Source organism: Agaricus bisporus (assembly GCF_000300575.1).
Source record: "Agaricus bisporus var. bisporus H97 unplaced genomic scaffold AGABI2scaffold_15, whole genome shotgun sequence".
NCBI classification, from domain to species: Eukaryota; Fungi; Basidiomycota; class Agaricomycetes; order Agaricales; family Agaricaceae; genus Agaricus; species Agaricus bisporus.
In genome coordinates, this window is record NW_006267350.1 from 287,860 (window position 1) to 304,636 (window position 16,777).

Consider the following 16,777-nt stretch of genomic DNA (forward strand, 5'->3'; position numbering starts at 1 on the left):
AAGGCTGAGGGTAGCCGGTTGATGCTCGTATATATATGTGGTCAGGCCACTCTTCCACCCCCGCGGAGCATATCAACACGTGGGGAACTGCCAGCTGTCTAAGTATAAGCATGCTGGACGGCGGGGAACTCAGAAGCCTTGTGTACACAGAGGTCCACAGGTGACATTAGAAGTCCTGCGTGAGAAAACTTGTGTGTGGTTCTGTTGATATGCCGGGATGCTGGTTGTGCGAGGGTGACTGATATTTGCAACAGATCTCATGGGCAATCTTATACAGTCGTTTTGCCTTTCTGTGTGAGTCAAGAACTTGTGCGGTTGTAACTACTGATTACCAAGTCTGCCATCACGACCTGGCATTATCTGGAGCTTTATCCTGCCATCGGGGCTTCCACCGCAGCAATCTTCCAGAATTTTCACTTTCACATCTGTTTTATCTTTCGTGATCCAACGCTCCGGTCAAGCGCTCTCTACAAAAGGCATTTGGTGACAGCATTCGGCTTCCCTTACCCTTCCACAGTTCCTAGCACCCAGGTTCCAAGATGCCAAAACCTTTTATACAACAAGCAGACGTCATCAAGGCGATCGGGAACATATTAGAACACTACCCGTTAGTGGACGGTCCAATCCGCGAGTTGTTACAGAATTCAGATGATGCGGGAGCAACGCGACAGGTATGGTCTTGATGTCCCAATCTTATCACCTCCGCTCACTTACACTTTGAACAGATACTGATACTCGATCTAAGGAACCACCCTACCTCGTTCCTAGTATCCCCCAACTATGCTCAACATCAACAAGTCCCATCATTAATCGCGATCAATAATGCATTTTTTAAAGAACCGGATTGGCATAGTCTGGAAACCATTTTTGCTTCGAGTAAAGCTCAGGATGCCACGTTCGTTCTCAATCATTCCATTTTCTCTTTCTGATCTGCTCATTCATTTGTAATTGGTAGCACTGTCGGCCAGTTCGGTCAAGGGTTCCGTTCTGTATATCATGTACTTGTATCTTCAATCTCTTTTGAACACGTTGAGTTCTGATAAGTATTATCATCTTAGTTAACAGATTGCCCTCAGATCTTTTCTGGGCATAAGCTCGCTCTTCTGGACCTGCCAGAAGGTATAACGCTCGACATGACAAACGACGAAGACGCGAAGTACACTGGCCATCTTGCAGCTTTCCAAGATCTGCCCGGTATCTCGTATTCAGGCAACTTCCCTTCCTCAACCGCTTCGCAACTCAATGATTGCACGTTCCCACCGCTTCCCACCACTTCAGAAAACAAAGACAAGGATATTAAGGGCGACTCTCCTTACGTTGACGGAACTATCATCCGACTTCCTCTCCGTGCCCCCGATTCTCATAAGGCGTCATCCCCTTCCACGGAGAGTCACACTCCCGAAGATATCTTGAAACTCTTCGGGGACTTCTTTAATCACGATCTAGAATGCGTACTGCTATTTTTGAAGAATCTCAAGCAGATTGACGTGTACGAAATAAATCCACAAGGTGTTTTGAATGAAATCTGCTCCACAGTGCTCAAAAAAGGAGAAATAAGTGGTAGTGGAGGAGGGGACTACGATACGTGGAGGTGTGTTGTTGAGACTCGCGTCTCTACCTCCAGTCCTCCTCTAGTTTCCCCGACTTCTGCTCTCGCTGTCAATTCTATTCGTCCTACTGGATCACAAACGGCCGGAAAATCGATAACAAAATCCACCACTACGACATGGAGAATGCTCAGTTGTCCATTCACCGACTCTATGTCACTTGAAATTCTGGAACGTATCCCGAAAAGTTGCAATCCGGAGGAACAAATGAAGCGACGTAAGTTAAATCAATCTATCAGGGTCGCTGCTCCTCTATCAAATGTTACGTCCTCTTCCTCTTTGAAAACTCGTACCTCCACGCCTTCCGTTCCCGCTTCAGCCTCTAGCATCAAACCACTTTCCGATGTTACTCCGTCGGTGGATTCGAATTCAACTCATAATACGACGTTTGGAGTCCGTTTCTGGAGACAAGGTCGACTCTTTCATGGACTTCCACTTCCCCGCTCTATTTCCCAAAAGTGGCCCATCCACGTTGATGCCAAATTTGCGCTTCCACCTTCAAGGCAGCGCATTCGTAGTTTCTATGAATCGGGGTACGTGACAATTTTTACTTTTTTAAAAAATTTCGTCTCACACATTTGATGGATCTGTATAGTTTCGTAGGTGAATGGAATATGAAGTTGTTTGGGGCATTCATCCCTCAAGCCTGGACTTTCCTGCTCAACGTACTCGCTCGTGAAGATAAAGTTGCAGATATTTTTGATTATTGGCCACCGCCGGGAGGTTCGAGTGAGTTCAATGCTCCAGCAGGGAGCGGGTTCAGAGTGACTGGGGTGGCTACGAGTGCAAGTGCCAGTGCAACAGCTCCGTCGAGTGGAAAGCCTCAAGGAATGCTCGAAACAGTCTTCGATTGTGTTATCCTCGCGAAACCTGCCGTCTGGCCAGTATACGTCCCCGTTTTGCCCCCGACTTCCCCTTCTCGATTAACCACGGGTCCCCGTAGCGCAACACCTCCACTTTCTTCGACCAATACCGCATCCGCTTCTCTGCCACCACCTGAATTTGCGGAGTTGGGGAACCTCAAGATTGCGCTAGACGAGGTTCACTTTTTGGAGTTGAGGAACTCGTTGGCGGAATGTGGAATAAGATTTACGAAACCGCCTGGTCATTTCAAAAATTTGATCGAAGGCTGTAAACTTCGTCAGTTCCAGTTCTTGGATCCCGAAAACGTCCGCAAAGAGTTATTGGTGCGCGATTGATTGCTAAAATTTGAAGTTTTTAGTTGGCTGATGAGGATTTTTGCAGGTGGATGTATCGAAATTACAAGAAGCAATCGCTTCTACTCCGAAACATGCAAATTCCATCATCGACTTTTTGATTAAGGGTGGCGATGTGCAACTTCTTGTTGGTCTACCTCTTCTCAAGAACGTCGACGGACAACATATCACTCTTCATAAACTAGCTCCTCCTGGATCTACCGCTGCTTCTAAACAAACATTGCACACGCTTTTGGATGCTTGGTCTGCACCATTATTCAAAACCTGCGACTCGAATGCTATTGCTTTAAATGAACTTCCTCGGTCGATCGCAAACCCTCTCCAGGAAAAAGGTCCTGGAAATGTGAACGTGGTCAAATTGAATCTTGAAAAACTCATTGAATATCTCGCTGCTGACTCTCGATGGACTTCATCTTTGCCTCAAATGTCGCCTACATCGCCTTCTCCTACGTCTCTCACACCTCCTGAATCAACGCAATGGCTGGGAAAATTCTATAAATGGCTTCGTAGCCAACCCTACGCATCCGATTTCTTCCAAAAGTCCGAAACGAATGCGCTGTATATCATACCGACGCAGCTAGGTCTAAGAACAGTCAATGATCCCGTCTTTGATACGATGAGCGCTACAGTCATGAAGTGTTTACGAGCGTTGGGTGTGGGATTATTGGATCCTAGTATTGGGAGTGATGTTAAACAGTTTTTGGCGGGTGTGGATGATGTGTTGAGGAAAGATGGGGACGTGAAAGGAATCTTGGATGGTGTTGTGGCCGGTGTTTTGGGTGGGACTGCTACCAATGCTGGAGGTGCGACTGCCGCCTTGACGACGAGTTTGGGTTTGACTTGTCTGGAATGGAAGTCGCTTATTGAGTATATGGTTCGGCATACTCATGTCGACCAGTTGAGCGAGGAACAACGCAGGAAGTTGAGATTACTCCCGATATATCCCCTCCTGGATCCTTTTGACACGATGCATACGCCACGACCCGATGCAATACCCGAGAACAAGATGGTTTATGGTGTTATTTTTGTTGATCTCCTGCCTATCCTCGATGGTTGTGTCTATCTCGATTTACGCGGATATTCGCCGAGATGGCTTGGAATCCTTCATCTTCTGAGTCTTGGATCATCGATGGAGGAGCGTCCGTTGACCATTAATGATCTTCTTGATCTGGGAGTTCGTAATTTTGGGAGTCAACCGCCGGGTATCAAGAGTTCAATCGTGACATATGTGGTGAAGCATGAGAGGAGTGTGCCGAGAGAGACATTGGAGAGGTTACGGGACACGGCGTTGATAGTTTGTCGAGATGGGTGTGTGAGGAAGCCGGGAGAGGTGATTGATACAGGTTCGACTACTGGGCTTGGAGCTATCGTTTCCTTGTGCACTGAGGTATCTGATGAAGATGATGGAAAGGCGTTTGATGATTGTCTTCCGAGGATGGGAAGTGAGGAGGATAAGGAGATTATGGAAGGTTTGAAGAAGCTTCCGTTGAGCCCTTTGAGGACGGAACTTGATGAAGCACTGCTAGTGAAGATTACGGAATGGATATCAAAGAATGTGCACCAGGTCGCGGCTGTGGAGGCGTCGAGAAAACTATTGAAGTTCCTCGCTGCAGATCCCGCTCATGGAAAGCTCGTGGTGGCGATTCCTATGGACCATAAATGGATTCCCACGGACGCGGGACTCAAAGCTCGTCACGAATGCAGAGATCGTAATACTCAGTCTTTGCTTTTTGATGAAGTATACGCTTTGGTCGAGGATGGAGTACAAGTGACGGATGTTTTGAAGGCTGCACTCGGATGGACGGAGAAGCTCTCTCATGATAATTTGTTTGACCAACTCGATGCTACGTTGAGGAAGGGTGAGGATTGTAACAAGGTCAGGGAGATTATTAAGGTGATCGGCTCGGAGGAGGTGACTCATGTGGATTTGGAAAAGTTGCGGGGGATGCTTGAAGGAAGGGCTTGGGTGCCGACAACGGTGCCTAGTCTTGTGAAGCCGGAAGATGCAGTACTTGGCCATGTGGTACAGGGTGCTGGATTTTTCCAGGTTTCGTTTACAGAAGCCATGTATCCAAACGTGGTTTCACTTTTGAGATTTATGGGCGTAAGAGAAAAGTGGGTGGCATCTGTTTCTTTTTGGGCGTTATACTAATCAGAATTAAGGCCCACAGCGGATGTTATATTGGCTAGGATTGAAGAAGTTGGTCAGCGGACGCTCACGGTTGAAGAGGTGGATCGCGTCGTCAACCTTTTGGAGTGCTTGCCTACAAATTTGGATGAGAACTCGAGGGTTCGCTTGCTCGTACCCGACACTACAGGCATTATGCGGCCTGCGACTGATCTGCATTTCAATGATACTGGGTCCCTTTATCAATACCTTCTCCCGAATGAAATGTTCCTTACTCACCCCAACGTCACCGAATCTCTTGCCCGAACTCTCGGCATCAAACCTCTTGCCAGCACGTTATCCACTTTTTCTCAATCGGGGTATATGGGGGAAAGTTTCATCACGTCTATCAGGAAGGCACTCACAGATTACAATGAAACCCAGATGCTACCGGAAATGCTCGCCAATGCAGTTGATGCAAAAGCACGACGCTTTGTACTCGTTCTCGACGAAATGCCAAGTGACACTGAAAACCTAATTTCGCCTAATTTGGGAGCTTTCCAACGAAGTCCGGCACTTCTTGTATATAATGACGCTGAGTTTACGGAAGATGATTTGAAAGGGTTGTGCAGTACTGGGGAGGGAAGTAAAGCGAGCAGACGGGATTCGATAGGTCAGTTTGGACGGGGCGCGTTGACGATGTTTCATATAACTGAGGTATGGGCATGTAGCTTGATTACGAAAATTTCGCTTTTTTCCTAAATAATTTGACCTATCTAGTTTCCGATGCTTCTATCGTCAACGCATGCTTTATTCATCGATCCTTCGCAAAAACATCTTCAGGGTCTTCCTGCGAATGCTAACAATCAGCGAATGGAGCTGAAGACGGTCAGGTATGCATGATATTCCATCGTGGTTTACTACTACTGTGTACTGACAGGAAATTAGGGATTTCTATCCCAACCACCTCAGCTTCTTATACGGTTTGAACGACTGCTTGGGTTTACCAGTTCAAGACCCAGCCTCATTTTCCGGGGTTAGCGCATTTGCCTCGTCATTTTCTGATTGAAATTAACAGATTCAATTGTAGACGATTTTTCGCCTTCCTCTCCGTCATACGAGTCACGTAGAGCATGGATCCCCAGTATGGGAAAATCATTGGGAAGCTAGTGATATTCAAGATAGGATCCTTTCGGAATTCAAGGCAATTGCGAGTAGTTGTTTCCTATTCACCAACCTTGAAAGCATACAAGCTTATTCACGATCGCAAAACGGTACTTTAAAGGAGCTATGGAATTTACGAGCTGTACCAAACATCCGAGAGATTGATGGCGATTTTTCGCGAAGGATGGTTCAAACGCTAGCAGACGACGAGCAACCGAAACTCTGGCAGATTGTCTCATACCCTGTGCCGAGAGAGGTTATTCCAGAATTCGCTTCCGTTCTCATTGATCAAATGAAACTCAAGGATCCTATGGTTGAGCTCGCAGCATTTATTCGACCTGAGGAAGCTGATCATCAGGACTATCACGGGAAAAGTGTTCTATTTTCGACCACGCCACTCACGGAGGATACCGGCCTCCCAGTGCACTGCTCTGCGACTTTTATCACCACTAGTGACCGTCGCCACATAAGACTTCAGCTCGACAACGATCCCGGAAACCAGGCAAAATTCAATGTATGGCTGCTGGAGGAAATCGTGCCTATAGTCTATCTTTACCTTCTTGAACATCTCTCGATCTATGTTGGTGCTCCAAACCAGCATTTTTGGCCTATCAACGAGACATTTCCTGTCGACCGACTGGTGCTTCCGTCACTCTATGAAAAGCACCTCCGAAATTCAACGAGACGCCTGTTTCAATGTGCATATGAGGCCCAACGCCACTTGACGCCTCAAGAAGTTATGATTCTTCCTGAGAATTCTATAATCCAACCCGTTATCGACTTCTTAGAACCACGAACGGTTACAAAGTGCGAGGAACCTTTCCTCAGTCGTGTCACAGATGATGCTGAACTCCCTGCTGTATCGCCTCCCCTTCTGAGAGAGCTGATTCTGGCCAGTCGCGAACGGTTGACCCAGGCATTCCTCCCCTCCCCTGCTGGCGACGATCCTATCCTTTCTGCCGATGTTCTCGACAATCTGCTCAGCTTTTTTATAGGGCAAGATCCCAATCATCTCGTTGATCTATCACTCCTTCCCCTCGAAGATGGCACTCTTGGGACTATCACACTTTCTTCGTCGGGTCCGACATACTACGTTTGGAGTAATCAATTGGTGCATCCCAACACGACCGTTGCCAATCTCAGCAGACTTGTTCGCCTTGACTTTGACGCAGATATGTTTCTAGATAAGGGGCTCAACATCAAAGAACTTAATTCGGCTTCTATGGCTGCGTTGATGGAGGAAGCGTTTCCCAAGCGGGTGTCAATCGACGCAACTGAAGAGCAGGAACGGTTTATCTTACAATTTTGGGAGCATTTTCCCCTGCTGGGATTGGACAAGGAAGATATACTTGATTTCCCACTCGTTCCAACGCTCACCCGTCGTCAATTCATCTCTCTGAACTCCTGCAAACGCGGAAATGTCCCGATACTTCCAATATCTGTCGATGAACCCATTTGCCAGTGCCTCTCTTCTTTGGGAATTTCCCTTGTCCGGAATACTGCAACCCATTGTCCACCTTCACTCATCCATATACTCGAAGACAACAAGACTGATTTTCCTGATTTTAAGTTTAGAGACGTATTGTCCGCTCTTAAAGATCTTGATCGCCCTTCCCTTCTTACGAGATTTGGTGATCTGGATTTGGTCGGAAATCGAGCTGAATTTTCAGTCTGGGCACGACGAACACTGTTTCAAGATGTACCGAGCAACGTCCGACGCATCGCTCGTGCTTTACCCGTCTGGATTGCTCGAAATACTCATGGTTACGTGCCCGCAGAAGAGTTAGTAGTTTTACCCCCGGGGCTCGACGAGACGGTCGTCGCTCCCTACATAACAGGACGACATATCGCTATGATCCCTCCTGAACAATCGCAGATTCTACGAGCAGCACTCGACAATCTGGATGTACCTAGGATATCCTATCCTCATCTTTTTGCGGCTATCAGGGTCAATTTGCCTCCCACCATGCTCATTCCTGCTGAAAGAGGGGGGTATAAAAGGCTGGTTGAGTCGATTTTGGAACGTATTCCCAGCCCCGAAGATGGATTGGAGGAGCTACGGTTACCTAATGCATTCGACTTTTCGCTGAGGCCTGTTCGAGAGTTTTTCTCCAGAGCAGAACCCTTGTTCAGTACTGCATTACATGCGAATGATCGAAATTTTATTTCTTTGGAATTTCAAGACCTCGAGCCTCGATTGCCGCTTAGAAGGTTGGAGAATATAGACATGGGAATTTTTGCATATTGCGCGCAGTCTATTGCTGGTAAAACTGGCGAAGAACGGGAAGTATGCGGAAGAATTGCGCTCGACATCTTGAACGACCGTCTACCGTTGATATTGGCTTTATTGGGTCCGGATGCACATCAGTGGCATTTAATTAATGAAGTCAACTTCATTCCCAAGTCGACCGAGCCATTGTGGAGACCTGGCACTGGGACAGAAGATGATTTGGGCGATGTGAGATTGAATGTCTCGCAGTACGTGCAGCGCCAGTTGGGGGATTTGGTTGCACCACGAGATATTCTTAGGCAGGAATGCGTGGGTATTGCTTGGTCGCAACGAGCTTTGCCTGTGGTGCCGTTGAGTGAATCTTTGATTCGAGCGTTTCCTGCGATTGGACGTCCGAGCGTCGACGATGTCGTGAGTATGCAGTGGTTCACGAATTTGGATTCCAACTGATTTATATGAAGATTGCGCATTTGCGTGTTTTGGTGACTGTTGCTAGTAATCATCCAAATGATCTCGCAATTTTACCTGACATCATCGCGACGTATAAATTTCTAGACGAGAAAGCTGATGAGGCTCCTCAGTTATCTCAGTTGAGAGATGAGCGTCTTTTCCTGAACGTTGACCAAACTGCTGAAGATTGGGAATGGAAAGCTGCAGTCGATCTATCGTTTGATGTCCGAGATGTTGGACATTTCAAGTCCGTTCGCGCGTTCCTTTACAAATACAAGAGTCTTCTCATCGCTGCAGGGGCACAAGAAGTGAACCATCCTCGCATAGCCAATGCAGTTGATAACGATCTTGATCTGGGCCATGGCCGTGTGCAGAGGAAGTTTTTCGATATGAGACGGAGAAGGAAACTGGTCGATGCAGAATTTATAGCCCGAGATCACGATGAGGATAGACCGCTTCTGGGTCATAGGTCTTTCCTTGCGGCTGCAAGCGACCATTTGATGGACGTTTTCTGTAGTGATCTCAGGGAGGGTCAAACAGCATCCCCTGACCAACCGGTTCAAGTTCCGATGCCACATTATTCGAGGGCGAGTATCTCACTCATCCTAGGTAAGATTCTTGATGCATGTTAAAAATTGAGAAACCTCGAATTGAGCAACTGCTAGATTACATTTATGGTACCGCGTCCGAGTCTCCTGCAGTCTCGATTCTCCTGGAGGGAACAGAACTAGCCGAGTATTGGAGGATGGAGGATCTTGCTGAAGCCATTAAGGATCGTATCATTGAATCGCTGAGCCCAGAAACACTGGACGAGAGTGAGTTATTTGCGCAGCAATTGTGTTTGTGATTTTGACACCGGTCTTCCATAGTCTCGGAGGTGGCTGAAGAACGAAACTGGACGAGGCTGACGGGAATCTGCGACAAGTACAGGAGAGATAATCTTGCGTATATCGAGCGATCTAGGCAGAGCATGGATGAAGAATAGGATACTGTATGTGTTGTGTAGAATAGACTGTGTATTTGTATTACTCGCCCTTTCTCCTTTCGATCAAATAGCAGTTGCCAAATTCGGCGAGCTGCGTGCCACTCTGCAGCGACGTCCATGAGCTCTTCCTACAACATTCTACCTTCACGACCTGTATATCCTCATATCTCCACGTCATGCTCGCATTGTAATGCCGCTTTAGAATTTCCAGTGCCCAGCCCACAGCCACGACCAGGAACTCTCCTCCAAATTCGATGCTTTTCATGTCAAAACATCATATCACATGCCTTTTATCCGAACCAGGTACCCTCAATAGCATCCTACAATGCTACAACATCGTCCGATGGCGGCTCCAAACAACAGAGCCAACAACAGCGAAAGAGCAGGAAAATTGGCACACAGGATCGTCCGCTCGAGACTGGATATTATGATATTCTCGGTGTACCGGTGACAGCAACGACAGACGACATCAAGAAGGCGTACCGTATGTACCTTTGTCGCAATTGTTATAATCAAGTCTAAAGAATGTCTCTTTCATTGTAGGCCGGTTGGCAATCAAACATCATCCTGATAAAAATCCTGATGATCCCCTCGCGGAGGAACGGTTCAAGGAGATTGCAATTGCTTACCAGACACTATCGGAACCCGACCTACGAAAGAAATATAATGAGTTTGGCCCGAAGGAGAGCGCTCCTGAGGGAGGATTCGTGGACCCGGAAGAAGTGTTCGGAGCTATTTTTGGAGGGGAAAGATTTACTTCAATCATTGGTGATATCAGTCTGGCGAGAGAGATGAAGACAGCACTGCAAGAAGCCGAGGAAGCAGAAGAAGATGCGCGGCCGAAGGATGCTAAAGGGAGGGAAATTCTGTCACCAGAGGAAAGGGCGAAGAAAGAAGAGAAGGAAAGAAAGAAGGCAACAGAGGTACGTTCACTAAGAGTTGCCTCTCTCACTCCGAGGTCTGTACTCACTGTTGTTGTAGAAAGCTGCGGCGCGTGCGAAACGAGTAGAGCAGCTCGTCGAGAACCTTACCCGTAAAGTTGGTATCTTTGCCGAATCGGCCACTGGGCCAGCAGATGCAGATGTATCCAAGAGCTGGCGCACGATCTGCGAGATTGAAGCAGAGTACGCGCAATATCCACCTCTGATTTATATTCTATTCATTGTGTTGCCATAGGGAACTTAAACGCGAGTCATATGGCTACGAGCTACTGCAAGCCATTGGCTTTGTGTATGTCTCGAGAGCAAAACAATACCTTGCCTCAAACCAGACTTTCCTTGGCGTTGGTGGCTGGCTCCACAACGTCCAAGGGAAATATCATGTTTTCAGCGAAACGTGAGCTATATACCGGTTTATCCATGACATGCTTGTTGACGGCAAATTTTCTTTTTTCTTTTCCTGCAAAGGGTGTCAACATTGAAGGCAGCGATAGAACTCAAGAACGTTTTCGACCAAATCCAAGCTGCGGAGAAGGCTGGTAATCTCAATGACGAAGAAAAACGCAAGTTAGAAGAACAAGCCGCGGAGAAGGGACTTCAGGCCCTATTTAAAGTACGCCTAACCTCCCGGTACTAAGAAGTTCATGAAATTTCTCATACGATTGTGACAGGGGACTAAACTCGAAGTTGAATCCGTTTTACGTGAAGTATGTGATACCATCTTAACAGATCCTACAATACCGCGCGATAAAGCCCAACTCCGCGCTGTTGCTTTGCAAATGCTTGGAGAAGCTTATATGGGTGTCAAGAAGGATGCTCAGAGCTCCAATCCTTTGGTGAACGGTGGTGCTGGAGAAGAAAGCGAATATGTGAGGATTGATACGAAGAGCAGTCGAGCGAGGGAGGGGAATTCATGAAACCTGCCGAGTGATCCTGACTGCACCTAAATATAGTATCTGCCATGCTGCAGACCCGGTAACATTCATACATGTTCTAGAGTCAATCTCATTATTGGTTTTACCCTACTGTAATATTTCAGGCATCAAGATGCATAATGTTTGTTAACGTCAGAATACGAAGACATATCACTACCTCTCGTGAGAAATACCGGTTCATCATCGGTATTGGCTCGTCGAAGAAAGCTTTTATCGTTTGACAGTAGACGCTGAAGACTGTCCACCTGATACGCTTGCCGAATAGAAGTTCGAACCTCAACCTTGCCGATCATCGGTGAATCTTCCTTCTGACTTGGCGGCCCCATTTTTGTGACCTCTTCGGCCTGGCATGTCTTGCTCATCTTCATGAAAAACTTGTGCTCGGAGAAAGGTAAGAATGACGTTCATGACATGCACCGGACCGGCCGGGATCCTATGATGATGAACGTCGCGCAAAAGAGGTGAGCAGGCCTAACTTCAACCGGACCGTCGGCTGATAGAGAAGTCGTGGTATAATTTTCTTTACTCGACATTCAGCCGACTCAAGATAACAAGTTGTATAAAAGCTTCACAAGGTATCGATTTCAACTCAGAACATGAAGTTGGAGTTTATAGTTTCACTCGCTTTTGCCACCTTACCCGTTGCGCTGGGACACGGCAGGGTCTTGAGCCCGCCTTCCCGTGTTGTGAGTCCTATTTTGTTTTTATAGATATGTTTGGACAATGTGAACGTTAACTGAATCTTTCATAGATTGGTGATGCGAATCTAGAGGCGTGTGGTGCGGGTGTATATGACGTACTAGACGACGACGCTACGGCTCCAGTAAGTAATTGTTGATGGTTTGATGAAGGGACCTATGAGCTAATTAGGATCCTTGGATTAGATCGAAAATGCAGCGGCGAAGGTCGGATCCGATTACAATGATCTCCAATGCCATTTGTGGTTCTGCAAAGGATATCAGGTTAGTTACTCGGTATCACACTTTGATGGCCATATGTTAAACTTCGCTTATCCGGAAACAGTTCGAGGATAACGAGGACCGAGTTCAAAGGTACTCTACAGGGCAGGTTGTCAACTTTGCAGTTGATATAGTAGCCAGACATACGGGTATTGCAGTACGTCATACCTTCATTTCCCTCTGATAATAATATTTCAAAGGGTCTGATAAATTTTTTATCCCCATCAGAATGTTTCTGTCGTTGATCTTGCGTCGCAAACCACAATTGGTAAACCGTTGTTCAATTGGCCTGTATACACCAACAATTCTTTGGGTCCTCCTAACTGGCCGAAGAACGAAAGTAGGTTTTTTCAAGGATTGATTGAAATGTCATTTTGAACAACACACTTCTTTGTTGGAACAGCCAACTTCGATGTTACGATCCCATCGGGTTTGGACGCAATATGCGATGCTCCGAACAAATGTGCCATCCAGTGGTGGTGGAACAGTGTCTACAGTAATCATCAAACTTTCGAGAGTTGCGTCGATTTTGTCATTGTTTGAATTGTGTTTCTCGTCTGGATGCCGTCTGTGACGTATTTGGTTAGCTTCATTTAACTGCTACGTTCACTGTTTGAAAAACAATTAATCAATCAAAACTTTGAGGCTGAGGATGAATTGTAGCGCCACATTATGTTTCTTTAATCGGTGATCGATATGGGTGATTATAAGCGGCTAGCGGCGTGAACGTTGAGGTTGATCCGCTTGTCAGAGCGCGGAACTTACTTGGGTCTCCGACTCTCCGAGTTTCAGCCAGGGGGCCCAACCAGGGCAGACCGACAACTCACCTTCCTTTCAAGCTTGCTAATGGGCAGATGTAAATAATCTCAGCGCTCATATCTGTCAAAACCTTTCTCGCCCACTCAAACTGCCAACATCGCTATAGCTTTGAAGCTCTTCTACCCATATGGAGTAATCGTCGCTTTTAGCATTACCCTTATTAGTGGTTCCGAATCCCACACAGTCTTAGAACACACTTCGACAGCCCTTTATGACGAATGGGTTGTATGATCCCAGCTGTTACGTTGATCCATGACGGAGCTGGTCATGCTGCATGGCTGGACTCTCTTTCTTCGTCTTCTTCTCGACCCGGGTAAATCCAAAATCCGCTGTGTGATTGGAATAGGACACCTAGATGACGTCATAGGCATCATATACGTCAGTGATGTGGTAGCGAGTCCCGAATGCACAAACGGCATTCCCATACAGATGGTTCAAAAGACGTCAACGTTTCTCTTTCACCCTCCTTCCATCTCACCAACTAACACAACAATGTAAGTTTTATCACAGTATTCAATCCGAATCAATGCTCAACAGTTCTACATGATTGCAGCGTCTCAAATGTCGAGCGCGGTTTTACCTCGATTTTCGGAACTCTTCAAGGAGATAAATCGTGAGTGTTCTTGCAGAGGAATCAACATAGAAGGACTAAGTCAATTCAGTGAATGTAGTGGCCCACGAGAGCTTGATTCTGCCCCCACTACGTGGTTTCCCAGAGCCCATATCAAAGGGGGCTGAGCAGCGAGACACGGAGTCCAGAGGTTTGCCTGACTACTTGGGTCTTTTTGCATCTCATCTAATAAGTATTATAGACAAAGCCAATCTCCGAGCACGCTTCAATCAGCCATTTCACGAATTTTCTGATGTGGTGCCAGAGGTACACTCTACGTCCTTCGACCACCCAATCAAGAAACGTGACTGGTATTCAAGGGATTCGTCACTTTCAGATGGAAGTCTGGATCAAGATGAAGATTTAGACCAGTTAAGTGAACGGCAAACATCCCTCCCTAGGTCGGTTCATCACACAAGTCAAGTGAGTGCATCATCAGCTGTCAGGCATGTCAAGAACAAGTTTTGACATATAGAAGTCACCTGCATCAGAACATCCCAAGCCGAAAAAGGTCAAATATCACTTTTGTCAAATCTGTCAGAAACCATTCCCGCGGTAAGCATTCTTAACTTGCCCACTTACATCATATCAACCTTCTAAAACCCGCTTTTTCTCAGACCCAGCGGACTCCGAGCGCACATGAACATGCATACGAGGGAGAAACGTAAGTCTTCTTTTCCTCTGGTCCGAGGGTAACGCGTCTTCTTAACATGCTTCATACAGCTTTTGAATGCGGTTATCCTGGGTGCTCAAAGCGGTTTTCTGTGTCCTCTAATGCCAGGCGGCATCTGCGAACACATGGAGTAGGCTTATCACCCTCTGATGAGCCTGTACCCTTGCCTTATATCGTGGATTTTGATACACCCGTGGTTTGTGCATCAGATAGCGATGACAGTCCGGCATCATTATCTCCTCTGAGCTTACGGTGGATGCCTCTTGGGGCTGATAGCCGCCGTTCACATAAAGCCCATTCCCAAACTGAGGCTCCCTCATAAATCCTTTGTGATATCCTCTCCCTCTCTTTTTGACCTTACTTCGTTTTACTATATCTCTTCGATTTCGTACGAATTTTGATGACTGGATGCTCCTTCTACGCAGCTTGTGTACGTATGGAATGGAGCCGGCAGTAGGTACAATGAAAAGCCCTACTATCTATACCTTGTTGGACGTGTTCCAATGTCTAGTCTAATAATGCAAATTTCTCTAGCTTCCTTTGGTTAGATCAGTTGTCAGTTTTTATAAAGAAATGCGTTAGGCCAGTTAGGCCGCGGAAGAAAAAAAGGGGTACAACACTACAATTACAATGCGTTCCTTTTCTATAGATCTTTGACTTACTAATAGAGTTCGTTAAATGGTTTCCGGCTTCACCGCAAATACCGCAAGTTGAGCTCAGGTAAACATGTTTGCCGTCGGTATGGAGCTTGACAATCAGAAGTGTTGATTGAGGCTGTCGACAGCTTCATCTTAAATTTGAGACCGATACCTTTTTCGGTAATGATGCTCAGGTCAAGCTCAAGTATGAGTCCCTTAGCTTGAACTTCTGATGAGCGCTGTCATGGAAAATTGGTTCGGCATTCGCTTGCCTCGACTTATGGCATGCATGGGAAGTTCTTGAACAAAAGAGAAATTAAGTGAGAGTATTGTTGTGATAGCACTTTCGTGATGAATCGATGATTGAGCATCAGTATTTGCTCCAACGGAGAAGAACCGATTCAAAGAGCAACCGGAGCAGTCTGCTTCTATTGTTCAGCGAAACGTGGTTGTTGGACGTATAGTATGATCATGATTGCGTGGAGAACGTTTCTTTTTTCTCACTATGTTGCTGGTGCATAATAATAACAAGAGACCAATAGCGGAGAAGCGATTGTCTAAATCTAATATCCATATGAGTAATTTGATGAAATTCGCGTGATTGTATTGCAGGAATTTTTCCGTCGCCGAACTGTACACGTGTGAAAACACCGTTTTCGTCGCATTTTCACATTGGGCATCATTGTTAGATATGAATGTAGCACCCCGAATGTGTAAAATGGGCATGTTTTGTTTTCGCGAACAATCAGATGTGCGATGTCAATTATTATGAGCACTATGAATGGGACACAAAACAAAAAAAAAATTCCAGGTTCCCTTCGATTCTGATTGTTGCTAAGTAGCCTTTCGCCCAAATGTATCAAAACAAAAAGCCAAAATCGACCCGTTCGCCGTGGAAGGAATTTCCCAAAACATACTCATTTGAGAGCTTCTTGTTTGAAAGTCATCTTCGGCGGATAGCATCCATCATGTTAATGTTTAAACCCTGCTACTGTATACTTGCGATCCGGTGAAAACCAACACACTAGTATATACATATATACATATACGCTTGATGATCATGACATTGAGACGGAAGAAACATTAATCAGGCATCATCAATTTTGATGTATTTTGATGGGTAGATAGGAGGATACGGTGATCCGGAGAGTACGCCTTTCCAGGTGCCATTTCCCTGCCAAACTCATGGAACACCGCTCTCCTTCACTCACCACCCTATTGCGAGGTCGTTGTCGTCGTATCGCGCGGCGATATAGTGATACATTGAAGGTCTGGGTTACAAGCGCTGAGAGTTTGAAAATTTCCTGACATATGCAATTTTGGAGGCTAATCTCTGGTAATAGTTATTTATAGAGTAAGACAAAGGCTGTGTGCCAAGGCACCAAATCAAATACCGCAGAGACCGCCCGTCATGCATTCATAATTTAATAAATCAACGAGGCGGC

General features: G+C 46.3%; 4 protein-coding genes across 4 annotated transcripts; all 4 read left to right on the top strand.

The window, feature by feature from the left end:
- Window positions 1–539: 539 nt before the first annotated feature.
- AGABI2DRAFT_122938 (hypothetical protein) lies at window positions 540–9,760 on the top strand (the record flags this gene model as incomplete). The annotated part of the gene is made up of 13 exons (XM_006457003.1): window positions 540–671; window positions 726–895; window positions 956–998; window positions 1,059–2,140; window positions 2,203–2,794; window positions 2,853–4,939; window positions 4,988–5,648; window positions 5,712–5,824; window positions 5,880–5,967; window positions 6,022–8,736; window positions 8,787–9,384; window positions 9,441–9,590; window positions 9,645–9,760. The coding sequence occupies 13 exons, from the start codon at window positions 540–542 to the stop codon at window positions 9,758–9,760; spliced, it is 8,547 nt and encodes a 2,848-aa protein (XP_006457066.1).
- A 107-nt stretch (window positions 9,761–9,867) lies between these two features.
- Window positions 9,868–11,752, top strand: AGABI2DRAFT_195948 (hypothetical protein). Its single transcript, XM_006457004.1, has 6 exons — window positions 9,868–10,244; window positions 10,304–10,683; window positions 10,742–10,884; window positions 10,937–11,095; window positions 11,167–11,311; window positions 11,370–11,752. The coding sequence occupies exons 1-6, from the start codon at window positions 9,878–9,880 to the stop codon at window positions 11,613–11,615; spliced, it is 1,440 nt and encodes a 479-aa protein (XP_006457067.1). The 5' UTR covers window positions 9,868–9,877; the 3' UTR covers window positions 11,616–11,752.
- Window positions 11,753–12,229: 477 nt separating this feature from the next.
- Window positions 12,230–13,135, top strand: AGABI2DRAFT_181426 (hypothetical protein; the record flags this gene model as incomplete). The annotated part of the gene is made up of 6 exons (XM_006457005.1): window positions 12,230–12,319; window positions 12,385–12,456; window positions 12,518–12,595; window positions 12,657–12,749; window positions 12,821–12,932; window positions 12,996–13,135. 6 exons carry the CDS (start codon window positions 12,230–12,232, stop codon window positions 13,133–13,135), a joined length of 585 nt encoding a protein of 194 aa, XP_006457068.1.
- An 837-nt stretch (window positions 13,136–13,972) lies between these two features.
- Window positions 13,973–15,016, top strand: AGABI2DRAFT_122941 (hypothetical protein; the record flags this gene model as incomplete). Its single annotated transcript, XM_006457006.1, has 6 exons — window positions 13,973–14,024; window positions 14,074–14,172; window positions 14,224–14,444; window positions 14,497–14,576; window positions 14,639–14,685; window positions 14,745–15,016. 6 exons carry the CDS (start codon window positions 13,973–13,975, stop codon window positions 15,014–15,016), a joined length of 771 nt encoding a protein of 256 aa, XP_006457069.1.
- Window positions 15,017–16,777: the final 1,761 nt, after the last annotated feature.

Excerpts from the sequence above, each read along its gene's own strand:
- AGABI2DRAFT_195948 (XM_006457004.1), top strand. The coding sequence starts at position 9,878 with ATGAGCTCTTCCTACAACATTCTACCTTCACGACCTGTATATCCTCAT. Across the intron at positions 10,245-10,303 it reads CGACATCAAGAAGGCGTACC|GCCGGTTGGCAATCAAACAT; the intron begins GTATGTACCTTT and ends CTTTCATTGTAG. Across the intron at positions 10,684-10,741 it reads AAAGAAAGAAGGCAACAGAG|AAAGCTGCGGCGCGTGCGAA; the intron begins GTACGTTCACTA and ends CTGTTGTTGTAG.